The sequence below is a fragment of the Nylanderia fulva genome, unplaced genomic scaffold (assembly GCF_048542155.1).
Source record: "Nylanderia fulva isolate GAGA-0341 unplaced genomic scaffold, ASM4854215v1 Scaffold145, whole genome shotgun sequence".
NCBI lineage: Eukaryota > Metazoa > Arthropoda > Insecta > Hymenoptera > Formicidae > Nylanderia > Nylanderia fulva.
The window spans coordinates 237,984-252,577 of record NW_028189677.1 but is presented as its reverse complement, the minus strand read 5'-3'; the positions used below and the strand labels follow the sequence as shown (position 1 = coordinate 252,577).

Below are 14,594 nucleotides of genomic sequence, written 5' to 3'. Positions count from 1 at the left end.
TTAATGCTAAATACTATTATATAATGAGGTGGAGACGATGGGAGACATTAATCCCAGAGAAATTTCAAGATGAGCATAGGCACGGTTCCTTAGATATGAAGAAGTGAAAGTGATAATTTCTTATATAACCGACTAAAAATCATCACTTTCCCCCTTGTATCTTCGGAACTGTGCTCATCTTGTAATTTTACTGGGATTAAGGTTTCATCTAATACTATTTGCCATAAAAAGTTTGAAATTCGAGGTTTCAAAAATGGGCAAAGTTTACTATCACTCTTTACTAAATTTATATGTTCTACAATAAATAGTTTTAGAAATATCAATTTTTAAAAATTGTAGTTAAAGTTGCAAACCTATGTGAAACCTCGCTTCGCGTGGAAAAACATATGCGTGGAAACAGTGGATTCTGCCCCTCTGCGGAGGCCTCCACTACCAAAAAACTAGACAAATAGGTTTGCGTGAAACCTCGCTTCGCGTGGAAAGTTGCAAACCAATGTGGAACCTCGCATTGCATGGAAGTGTATGTGTGGAAACCCCTGCGAGGGGCTCCACTACCAAAATATTCTACTAGAAAATAGAAAAAGTCTTTCTATTAGAAAATTTATTCTACTAGAAAATAGAAAAAAGATAAATAGGAAAGTCGCTTGAAAGCATTGAAGTTCCAATTAAAAGAACTGTTTCATAAATACTGTTGTCTTTGTTCTGCCATAACGAATCTCACAGTTATTCCAGAAGAAGCTTGTTTTCACAGGATTAACTTCAATTCTCTAAATATTTGATTCTTCCACTTTAGATTCGAGTCAAATAATGATTGTTAGATCATCAGTTGATTGTGATTCATCAATCTCCTTTTGAGAAATCGAGCAATCAACATCAAGTTTCTTTTTATATTGAAAAACTCGACATTTTGAACACAAGATATCATTAACAATAATTGTTCGTTGAAGTTTGTTGGAAAAATTCATTGCTTCATCTTCAGTTTTAATTGTTTTCTTCTGGCCACGTACCTTAAATAAAAACTTATCACCTAACATCCAACACATTTAGGATTGTTATTTGTCACAGACATTTCTTGCTATGACAAGTCAAATCAAATATGGCAAAAGTGCAAAGCAAGTATTTTTAGCTGGAAAAATGCACATGAGGAAAAACACAAGGTACAACAAGAAGAACTCAAAAGAACTTAACATGCCAACAATGGAAACACTTATTGAACAGCGAAAGAAACAAGTGAAGATTGTAGGAATAATTGACGTAAAAAAAATGAATGCTACAGTGCTGCATATATTTGTTATACACTAAGCGTCATGAATGCCTTCTCACTTGAATTTATCTGAATTTGCATGCGTATATATGTTGCAAATTCAGGTGGAAAGGCATTCATGACGCTTAGTGTATAGCGCGCCATATGCCGCACGCGACGCACTCAAGAACTTCATTTTTTAAAACTATGTACTACTCTTCCGATCGTTATGAAACTCGAACACGTTATTCTAGAGTATTTAAAGATTTTTCAGCAAAAAAATGGTGATAGTGTCTCAAGTGCATCCCATAAAAAAAATTCAAAAATATTTCGAAAATTTTTTACCCGTATTTTGTGAAAAAAAAATTCCGTAATTTTTTAATAACATTATAGCATTGAAACCCATAACATATATTTTTTTCATAAAAATTGGTTCAGCCGTTTTCGAGAAAAAATTTTTTTTCCATTTTTCTTCTAACCCGCATAACTCCCATAAAAAATTTTTTTCAGATCTAATCGTTTGGGAAAATTAATCTCACATCAATGTCAACTTATTATAAAAATTTCAACCAGATCCTAGCGAGGGCAGCACATGCTTATCATATTATCATGCTATGCCCTTTGGTCCCATTAGATGTTTTTATGTTTTTTAAACTCTATTAGTCATTTATAAAAAGTTAAAAATTTGTAAAAAATGTTTATAAGTAATTTATTAGACATTTATTTTAAAATAGAATATAAAATTATAATATATACTCAATATATTGGGTCGTTCACAAAGTTCTGCGGTCTTTTTACTTTAAATTGAAACACAAATTTATTGTACTAAATCATTTATTTAATGTAAAAGGTATTGTCCATCTTAATCTACCACCTTCTTCCAACATTCTGGAAGAGATATAATTCATAATTCATAATTCGTAATTTGATCGTCATCAGTGATGGATGGACGACCGGAACGAGAAGCATTTTCGAGGTTCATATTTCTAGAACGGAAGCGCGCAAACCAACGCTGGTGTCTGTCGCTTTTACTCCTTTCTGATAAAAAAAATAGCAAAATGTGTCGAAAATGCATCTTTTGATCCTCCATTTTTACTAAATAGTACGTGTACAAAACATGTCAATTACAACAAAGTTTTTGGCGAAATGTAAAGCGTGATCTAAGCTTTCAGATGGTATAAAATAAGCCGTGGTTCAAGCAGCGCATGTTATCTTTTTCAGCCGATCAATGCCATTTACTGAAAAAACCGCAGAATTTAGTGAACAATCAGAGTAGTTTAACAAATAAATTTACATACACATCGATATATACGTAAATTTATTTGTTAAAAGACATTCTGTTGCAGAATGCAGCTCAAAAATAGAAATCATTTTATGACATTTTTAATTTTATTAATTTCCGTTTTTGCCAGCCTTATATAATTCTCACGACGAAAATCAAATACGAGAAAGATACGTCACATAGTGGTAAATAAAAGAACAATTTAGTTAAAAAATATTTACTATAAATATTTATTTATACATACCATAAATATTATATGAAATATTTAATCTGTTTTAATAATATGTTAAATAAAGGTTTTTATAAAACATTTTCAAAATATTTATATAATATTTGAAAAAAATATATATTCATTAATATTTATAACTCTTCATCATAAATATTGTGTGCTGTCTGGGTCGTGCTGTGAAGGTATAATTTAAACGTGAAAAAAACGTTTTTTAAATTATAGTTTTAAAAAGATTTTTATGGAGTCGTTTTTTTATTGATGTTTAAACGGTTAATAATCTTTAGATACGTTAAGGAAATATATTTTTATACCAATTTAATATTTTTATACCAATTTAATATTTTTATTTTAAATTTAATATCTATTTTAAATAATGCACACCTGCTAAAATGACACTCAAACAGTTGTCCGTCCTCTCTTTTACCCCTCTTTCTCTCTCTTCGTCGTTCTCGATAACTATCGACCGACGCGACAGCGCCTCTCTAACTGCGCGTATGTCCAGGAAATGGCGGCTGTATAGCCGACAACAGACAGTACTCTCGGATTCGTTCTCTTGTGCTTCGGGGAGGACGAATTACGACGCGACGTAAGGTCAACACCAGGCGAGCCTGACGACGATGGCAATGTCGAATCTCTACTCCAAGATCTCCACCAAGCCGATGAAGCGTTTTCAGGACAACGTCGCGGTCAGACAGACTAATGCCTGGATGAACGGTGAGAGAGTGAGAGAGGAGGAACAGAGCGAAAGAGAAAAACTGCTTCGTATGTCGTTTGTTTCGTATGTCGCGCGAATAAGCGAGTTTGCTATTTATACGTCACGCCTGATTTCGCGAGTGAAGAATCCTAGGGTTTTGATCATGTCAGAAATTCGTATTTGGATATGTGTGAAGATCACAGCAATTAATATTCTATATATTGCTATATATACATATATACACATACACGCATATATATATATATATATATGTATGTATATTTGTTACGCTAAAAACTCAAGTTCGAATTTTATCTGACATTATTAATAAATAATTAATGGTAACAATATTTTTTTATTCTCAAAATTTTCAGTTGAGTAAAAGTTATGAGTTTTATTTCAATTATTTCAATTAATTGATTCTATTTACGAAACATCGGTACTTGATAAAATATAATTTAAATATCATTCAATAACATACATATATGTATGTATATATATATATATATATATATATATATATATATATATATATATATATATATATATATAGGTATACATACATATATGTATGTTATTGAATGATATTTAAATTATATTTTATCAAGTATCGAAACTCATAACTTTTACTCAACCGAAAATTTCGAGAATAAAAAATAATGTACGCCATTAATTATTTATTATTTAATAATATCAGTGTCAATAAATTTATATATATATATATATATATATATATATTTCAAATTTATTGGCACTGATATTATTAAATAATAAATAATTAATGGCGCACATTATTTTTTATTCTCGAAATTTTCGGTTGAGTAAAAGTTATGAGTTTTATATAAATTTAATAATTGAATAAAAATCTTTTAAGTGATTAAATATATAATTGTGTAGAAAGTTTTTGTTAATTATCAAAATGAAATAAATCAGGTCGTCACAGCTCATAACTTTCGCTCGAACTAAAATTTTGAAAGTAAAAAATACTTTGCAATAATCGATTAATTGATTAGATTTTCGAAACATCGATACTTGGTGCAATATAATTTAAATATCATTCAATAATAGAATAATATATAATATACATATATTATGAATTTATCGGCACCGATATTATTATATTAAATAATAAATAATTAATAACGCGAAATATTTTTTTACTCTCGAAATTTTTAACTCGAGCAAAAGTTATGAGTTTTATTTTAATTCTTTTAATCAAATCGTAAAGATTGGGGCATATGCATATTTTTATGAGTGTTAATTATTGAATATTTATATATAAAATATAAATCTAGAATATAAGAAACATTAAAAAAAATGATTGAATATAGACTGAATGAGATTACATTAATCCATCATGAAAATGTTTGAGGTATCAATAAATTTCAAGTTATAAATTATTAAAAAAGAAGACTTTCTTGGAAACTAAACTGTGTAAAGTTAAAATATTAACAAAAACTACATTCTTCAGTTAATTCCAAGTAGAATTTACTTTAATAGAATTTTAATTATTGTTACATACAAAGATACATTATGAGCAAAATTGAGAATATGCAAAAAATGATCTCCCTCAACATTTTCGCAAAGGAAAAATCGTCTTTAAATTGTTCAGAGAATTTGATAGCTCCATAAATGTTTTTTTCAATTACACCATGTTAAACATATACATATACAACATATTAGATATACTTATAAGTAATATTTATGTAAAGATTTGTTGAAATCGGATAAAACTAAATTAGATAATTTTAAAATCTATAGCAAATGACGCTTTTTTTCAAGAAAATAATCTCTGTTTAATATCTTCAACATATGTAATTCTAAACATTTAAATGTTTTTTACAAAATAATATCAAATATCATTCTAAAAAGAAAGCTATTCAATATATAATATATTGAATATAGATTGGATAGTAACGAGTTGAATAGAAACGAGAAATAAAAAATATAATGTTTGAAAAGGTTTCTTTAACCCTTAGTCTCGACTCATGGATCGTTTGCGTCCGCGGTGAGATTGTTGTACTCGCTGTGACGACCTGATTTCTTAATAACAAACTATATAAAAAAATAATTTTTATCGAAATATTATGATTGGGACTTCAAGTTGAAAGTTGCAAGAAGCTTCATGAATTTCTTCAGATTTTTTTAAAGCGTTTTTACTGATCCAAATAACGCAAAGACGCAAACGAACCATGAGTCGGGATTAAAGGTGCCGAAAAGAACCGTCGGGATTAAGGGTTAAATTCCATAATAATATATTACTTAATTTCAGTTACTATATTTAGCATATTTAGCATATTTAGCATATTACATACACGCGCACACAAGTGCATGCATGCATATACTTCATATCTAAAAATGTGATTTTAATGTCCCACCCTAAATATATTTTTTCCTACATCTTTTACAGAAAAAAAGTTTTGCACAAAAGTTGTTTAACTTTAAGGGGATTCCGGAGGTATGTTTTACTGATCGAATGCGAATATTAAGTTATTTTTAAATATCTTTTTATTGATTATACTGATCAATAAATCCTTTTCCACGATTAAAGTACTTATATAAAAACGGACCGTGCTAGCTATAATTCCATATATACATAAATCATATAAAAGAAAAAATTACAATTTTGTTATCGGCTTTTTTTGTGTCAGTTCGTAACAATACTTATTTAATAAAAAATTTCTGCAATTTGCCTGTGCATGAGATATAGCTCACGCAATCGGGATAACATGAAAGAATATTAGTGAACAATTAGAAGCGAGATTACAAATGTAACAATAATAAAAAAGTTAAATATTAATAAATTTTTACGTGTGGTGCTAACCTATCGGAGTTCGGCCGTCAGTCCGGTATCCCCTTAAGAAAGACACAAGATAGCGACATAAAATTTACAGATGTCGCCACTTTCGAGAAATTCATTAATAATCACTTCTTTTAAATCGATTTTGTTTTTAAATAAAAGTTGTAGATCTCGTTAAAAACAAATCGAATTATATGTATTAATTAAGGGTTTTCTTAATTTTTTCATGAGTCACAATTTTTTAATATTAAGGATTAATGTTCTGCAAACACGCTGACATTAAAATGACCCACCTTATATATTTAAAACAAAAAAATATTTTTTTTTATTTTAGCGGAATCTCCAAGCAATACATCAGATTCACCACCCTCGGTTAGTCCACTTTCTTCATCCATCGTATTACAACGCGAAGGAAGCAATGCAATAAATCAACCATTGAGTGCTCCCGCATCGCCTTTGTCTTCTTTATCGTCACCTATAACGCAATTAAATTTGCCATCACCTGGGGACTGCACTCAAGATCCTAATTGGCAAGCAACAAAACCTACAGTCCGGGAACGGAATGCGGCCATGTTTAATAATCATCTCATGGCCGATATCATATTTATTGTTGGCAGTCCAGGTACTTATCTATCTTTTCTTCCCTACTAATCACCATCATGGAGAAAATGTATCATAATATCATAACATCAATAATATCACAGGCCACACACAAACTATACCAGCACATAAATATGTTCTTGCTACTGGTAGTTCTGTATTTTATGCCATGTTCTATGGAGGGTTGCCAGAAAACAAAAGAGATATTGAAGTTCCTGATGTTGAACCAGCTGCCTTTCTCGCGCTATTAAGGTAAGTTCAGATTAACTTGGAGAAAGCACCAAGGAAAAAATTTATGAGAAATTATGAATTTAATAAATATAAAATATAAATAAAATAATATAAAAACAGTTTATTAGATTTTTAAAATTTTAGAAAGAACTCTGCACTAAAATTCTATATGGAATTGGGTTCTGACAAAATCAGCTGGTTTCCTCATAAGTTGTAGCTTATATATAACCTGCTGAACAAAAGATGTAATAAACTCAAAGCTAAATAATGGATAATTATTAAGCCAGTTAAATAATACAGAGCCCGAGTTTGTCGTGTTTGATAGAGATCCAATTCTATATAGGATTGTATATAGTGCAGAGTTCTTTCATTCTTGATTTTCTCTGATTTCACGCCATTTAAAAGAACCAAAGTAAAGAAAAAAGTATGTAGCTCTGATTAGGAGAAAAGGAGATATACAGGGTGTTCCTAAACTAGACCGATAAACTTAAAGTGGTTATGAAGGGCGTAAAAACAAAGCAATTTTCTCGATAAACCCATTTCTAGTGCTAAAACTCATTTGTGGACATTTTTGCCTAAAATAACCATTTGCCTACGACGTATGCATATGTCCGTATTATTATATTATACTTTTTTTTAAGGTACATGTACTGCGACGAAGTGCAATTGGAAGCGGATACGGTTCTGGCCACATTGTACGTAGCGAAAAAATATATAGTTCCGCACTTAGCACGAGCGTGCGTGAATTATTTGGAAACGAGTCTGACGGCGAAGAACGCGTGTTTACTTTTGAGCCAGTCTCGCCTGTTCGAAGAACCTAATCTTATGCAACGTTGTTGGGAGGTGATCGACGCACAAGTAAGTCAAACCCAAAGGTCGCTAAAAGCCATTGCTTTGAATGATGAGAATTTGGACGGGACACGACTCGAAAACGACTCGAGCGACTCCTCGAGTGACTCAATCAATCGCGCCTCCTCGAGTTTACATTCTTACGTTTACGACGGTAAATTTGACGATGATTTTCTATGTCAGAACTCGTACTCGGGCAATGGCGGACTCGGCGGTAACGCGTGCGATTGCCTCAAGGGCAGATTATCGATAGTGCCGCATTGCTTGAGTCTCTCGGAAAATGACTGTTGTACGAACGTCCTCGCGGACGAGCATTTGTCATTCTCGCTTTTTCGTACTCGAAGCGAGCCTTACTTTCCCGATAACAAATTGGATCACGTTGAGGTCACGCAGAACATCACATATCAGGATAATTTGATAGACGAGTATGAAAATTGCGGTAAAATTAATCGTAACGATGTTCTTAGGGTAGCAACGAATACTAATCAAATAATTAGCTAAGTGAGAAAAAACTAGGATAAAAATCAACAGATTTTTTAAATATATATATAAAATTGTATCGAATTACTTTCAAGTATACGATCGGAGACTGTTTATAAATAGAACTATGGAAAGGGAAATAATGTTAAAGTTCCTTTTTACAAGGATTAGCATTGCAAAGCGATATTATTTTTAAAAAATGTAAAGGCTCTCAGAAATATAATCGCAAAATAAATTAAAATAACAAATAAGAACCGGCACAGTGAATGGAGCGTATATTTTAAATCAAAAGCTGTTCAAATTTATATGTATAATATTACATACTTATATTTATTATACTTATGAATTTGAACCTTTTGATTCAAAATAAACTTTATTTATTATGTCGACTATTATTTACCATTTTTATTAATTTTATTTTTATGATTATTTAGACAAAATTGTATTAATTATTTGCAAGACATTTTTGTCTACTTATGCTACATACATATATGTATATGCATGCTCATATATACATATGTGAATACGTGCATATATAAGATTTTGCAGAAAAATAGTCTTCATATAATAATGATATTTATTTTCACAGTTTTTTTTCACTTGCTGTATTTGAGTTCAATCAGACAATTGAGAGAAAAAGCACTTTATAGAACATCTTTGTATATACTTTAAGCCCCTTTCAATAAATATTTTTAGGAATATAATATTTATATAGATATACATATACACAAAACTTAAGGATCATTATCACAATATTATTCAAGTAATTGTGTTAATATATATAATTATCATTAAATACGACTCGCATATGTTTGGATAAATTTTATTTACTCGTGATGTTTTAGATTTGATATCATGAATTTACATACTAATATAATTATATAAAAAATTGTATATATATACAAATTATACATATATCAATTAATGATCATTCTTTTGAAAAGACTGCAAATGTTTTGATACATACTTATTAATATTTTTATTCAGCAGATTTTTCATATAAAATATTACTTTGAGTGTAATAATTAAATAAGACGAGATAATTTCAATAAAATGATTTTTTCGATAACTAATTGAAATGTTATATTTTATGTACAATTATAATAAACCAATTTTGTAGCAACATATGAGATCCTTTAATACATAAATATAAAATTGTACAACTAATGTATATTTTGTTAAATTTTTTCATTTTTATGCATCAAACTTTTAATTATTATACAATTATTGTTTTACAAAATAAATTTTATTATTATTTCTATAAAAAGATTTCATATATATATATATATATATATATATATATATATATATTTCAATACTCATTCGTAATGCATATTGATACAATTTATATATTGTTATAATCAATATTATTGTAAGGATAACAAATTTAATACCGAATCAAAAATGTTATATATAAGTATATTTTAATCGTTAATTAAATCAGTTCTAATAATACAAAACTAAAAATATGATTTAATATTATTCATAAAGATTTTAGCCATTAAATTAAATCAATTCTAATGCATTGCAAGAATATGGCAATTAAATTCAACAAATTGATGCATATTTGTAATATTGATGAAAGATATAATTGCATACATAGTTGTAAAATTTTATTTAAAACGCGTAAAAAAACAATTTTACAAAAACAATTACATAAGTATTATTTTTAAAAATTCATATTTTTGAAGATAAATTATAAAAGTGCAAAAGAAAAAGAAATAATCGCAAAAATAAAAATTAATAAGAGCAATATTATAAAATAGAGCCTAAACATTAAGTAAAAACTGTTGTATGACAGGCAGAAATGGCATTAAGATCTGACGGTTTTGTGGACATTGACATTCATACACTCGAATCTGTCTTATCTCGAGAGACGCTAAACTGCAAAGAAATCCATATATGGAATGCTGCTTTACGATGGGCTTCCGCGGAATGTATACGGCAAGATCTCGAGCCTACACCAGTCAATCAAAGGCAACTATTAGGTAAGAGCAGAGAGATGTGCTTATACACATATGCACGTGTATATGTGTGCATGTGTCCGCATCCGTTATTTATAATATACAAATTGAAGATATGTTAGCTGAAGATATGTATATTTATACATTATATACACATATCTTCAGTTTATGTGTATCTTCTAAACATATTATATATCTTCAACGACATATATCTTCATTATATTATATATCTTCAGCAACTTATATCTTCATTTTGTGTGTGCGCGTACACATAATGAAGATATACATCGCTGAAGATACATATGGAAACTGAAGATATATGTTGTTGAAGATATAAACAAAAACTGACATATACAATGAAGATACGTGCTGCTGAAGATATGTATGTTTATATATCTTCAGCAACTTATATCTTCATTTTGCGCGTGCATACACACAATGAAGATATATGTTGCTGTAGAGATGTATATTTATATATTATATATATATATGTATGTGTATTATATCTTCAGTTTGTGTATTTTCAGTAACATTCTTCATTTTACGCGTGCGTATGTACAATGAAGATATAGTTGCGGAAGATACATATAGAAACCAAAGATATATGTTGTTGAAGATACAAACTGAAGACATAATATATATGTTCCTGAAATCATTTTAAATAAAAAATGTCGTAAAAACACAAATTCAATTCATGATTAGATAAATATCCAAGTATAAGCGTTCAAACTTTATGTAGATAAATGCAATTTTGTGTGTGTAACTTTTTATTAATATAAAGCATAAAAATCAAATTATAAACGTTAAAAAATAAAATATAAAAGACAAATTGTTAAAAATAACATCGACGGTAATATAGATAATAATACAGAGTAATACCTTAGTTATCTAGGTTATTATTTCAGAAACATTTATCTTCAATACGCGCATATAAAATCTCCATTTTTAATTATATATATATATATATATATAAAATTTATTTATTTTTGAAAAAATAATTTGTAAATAAAAGTTGTAAAAAAACATGGCCAACATAGTTTTAATTTAATTAATAGAAATGTTTTCGAAATTCGAAGATTATTTCTGTTTTATAAACAAAAGTATATAAAAAAATAGAAATAATCTTTAAATTTTTTCCAAAACAATTAATAATTATAAATAAATAATTTCAGGTATATTAGACATATAATTGTGCGATTTAAAATAGGATCTCTAACGTGTGCGTATATTTTTATGTACATGTATATTATATTTTTTAGGGTCTGCTTTGTATTTAATTAGACTTCCTGCTATGAATCTGGAGGAGTTTGCAAACAATGCCGCACAGATAGGAATTCTAACGCATCAAGAGACAATTGATTTATTTTTGCACTTTACGGCCAGTAACAAGCCACAACTTTGTTTCCCTATTAAAGCTCGTCAAGGACTAAAAACTCAAGTAAGTAAAGTCTATATATTACAGATGGCAAAAGTAGCCATTTTAACAAATTATATCAAAATTATATCAAAATTGCTTCTTTTGTTACCTAGAATAGAAAATTTCAAATAATTAAACTTTGAAAAATAACGAATATATAATAATACCACATTATTATATATATATATATATATATATATATATATATATATATATATATATTTTTTGTAGCCACAATTTTGGATAAATAAAAAGTATCTATTGTTCGCAGGTTTGCCATCGATTTCAATCTTGCGCTTACAGATCGAATCAATGGCGATACAGAGGGCGCTGCGATTCGATTCAATTTAGCGTCGATAAGAGAATATTTGTGGTAGGTTTCGGTTTATATGGGAGCTCCTCCGGCGCCGCGGATTACAACGTCAAGATAGAGCTGAAGAGGCTCGGGAACGTCTTGGCAGAGAACAACACCAAGTTCTTCTCAGACGGTTCGAGCAATACGTTTCACGTGTACTTTGAAAATCCGATACAAATAGAACCGGAATGCTCGTACACGGCGAGTGCAATATTGGATGGTGGAGAATTGAGCTTCTTCGGCCAAGAGGGTATGTCGGAAGCGACAATCGGTAGCGTGAACTTTCAATTTCAATGCAGCTCCGAGAGCACCAACGGCACCGGGGTGCAAGGCGGACAAATCCCCGAATTGATTTTTTACGGACCGCCTTCCGACGACTGACGGAAAACGGAATATATATAGTTTAATTAATTAATACTTTGCGACGAAAAAAAAAAAAGAAAAATAATAAAAAATAATAAAAAACCGAATTATTCGTTGCAAATTTGCTAAATTCTGGAAAGAACATATTCAATAGGTACGACTCTATTTTGAACTGAATATTTTCAGACTTCGAATTGAAATGTTTCTTAAATATTCTCGATATTCGGTTATATTAATATAACATAATAAATATTATATTATATAATATTTATAATTAATAAATTATTATTAAATAATTTATTATAACATTATTATTCATTATAATATAATATAATGAATATGTATTATATTATAATAAATATATATAATAAATATTCAATTTATTCTAAAAATAAAAACTTTTATGAAATTTTGAAAGACGGATATTTGAAAATAAATACATAATTGGAGACGAGATTGTGTATTTTCAGGAAATATAAAAGGTTGACAAAACGTTAAATCGGAAAAAAGCTATCTATCTCTTCTGTTGTAAATATAATTAATTTAAAATGTTGACGTGAAATTATTATATTAATGTGCGAAATTATTTCTAATATAGAAAGATTTTCAAGTTTGAGACACATCTCATATATCCCTGTTAACTATTTTATTAATTTAATAAGATTATATTCATCGATCTTTGTATAATTTATAATACATGTCAAATTTCACCTATTTTATTTTGTTATTATTAATTATAAATTTTTCAGAAAATGTGATCAAAGCGTAATACTAAAGTTGTTTCAATATAAAACAGCTGTAACAAATTTTAACGTATATTCAATATATTACTGAACTTAAAACGTAACTTGTTCAAAAATTATATTTTCGTAGAAAGCAAAGAGCTATTATATACAGTATTATGTCATCTAAAAAAAAAAAAAAAAAAAAATTAACAATTATATTTAAACTTAGATTCACGTTAGTTAGGAATTTTTTACATATTTTCGAAAATTATATTCATCGATCTTTGTATAATTTAGAATACTATATATTTGGTGTTTAAAATTTGTCGCTGATATCATTATTTGTATTGTACAAAAATTTAATTGTATATATTTAATTGTATATATATAAACACTATAATTTAATTATAACTTTGAAAAAATTTTTTAAATGTTCCATCATCTTATTCGAATGAATTCATGTAATCAATTTTAGATTAAAAAAAATGTATTTACATTTTTTATATTTCCTTATTCGATTTTATTGACTGCACTTTTATTTGACTTGTTAAAAAAAAATTGTTTTTTTACGTGAAAAAATTGTTTAAACATTGTAAATATCTGGAATATAATATGATGTAAAATGTAAAGAAAAGAGAGATGTTTCTATTTAAAATATCACACAATAACTAAACACTTATAATACTTAGTCTTTTTAATATAGAAGATATAAAAATTTTACGTGAAATTATAAATACTTCGTATTACTTAACTATGTAGCTATGAATATTGTTAAATAATATTCTGAAGATATAAATCACTAATTTTAAATGCGACTGATATAATTAATACTCTTTGGTATTTACTAATTTTGATATTTTTTTAAAAAAGACTAACAATAAGTATATAATAATTTTTATGTGTTGTTATAGATTTATTATTAAAAACTTAATATTTTTTTATTGCTACTCTATACTTATTGTTATTAACATTAATTTAATATTATCTGCCAGAATCTGATAAGAATAATAAAAACAAAAATAAATAAAATAAAACATTGAAATATTACACGTTTCAGAAAGTTAAATATAGGTTTGATTATTACTCTAAACAATTAAATTATAATCTATATATCTTCCATCTTTTTTTAATACTTAATGCACTTTATCTAATATGAAATTATATTAGTAAGTAATTATAGTTTTTCCCTCTCTTATTTATCATTGTATGAGTTTTTAAACAAGAATCATTTTAGAAAAACATTAGAAAGGTATCTTATGAATATTAGAGAAAGGTACCTTACACACACGCACACACATACACACACACACGCATGCACACGCACATGTCACAAAAAAATGTGTATATGTGTATATATATATA

General features: G+C 28.0%; 2 protein-coding genes across 4 annotated transcripts in view; one reads left to right on the top strand and one right to left on the bottom strand.

Annotated features, from left to right (window-relative positions):
• Brf (Brf RNA polymerase III subunit) overlaps positions 1-14,594 on the bottom strand; it is a 53,628-nt gene that overhangs the window by 18,160 nt on the left and 20,874 nt on the right. The window lies entirely within an intron of this gene.
• On the top strand, positions 3,227-13,221 carry lute (BTB/POZ domain containing protein 3 lute). Of its 2 annotated transcripts, none has more exons than XM_029302170.2 (7): positions 3,227-3,468; positions 6,583-6,870; positions 7,031-7,100; positions 7,721-7,937; positions 10,210-10,396; positions 11,632-11,810; positions 12,061-13,221. In XM_029302170.2, the coding sequence occupies exons 1-7, from the start codon at positions 3,372-3,374 to the stop codon at positions 12,523-12,525; spliced, it is 1,503 nt and encodes a 500-aa protein (XP_029158003.2). In that variant the 5' UTR covers positions 3,227-3,371; the 3' UTR covers positions 12,526-13,221. The 2 variants fall into 2 exon arrangements, with proteins under 2 accessions (XP_029158003.2, XP_029158002.2); XM_029302169.2 differs by having other exon boundaries at positions 6,953-7,100.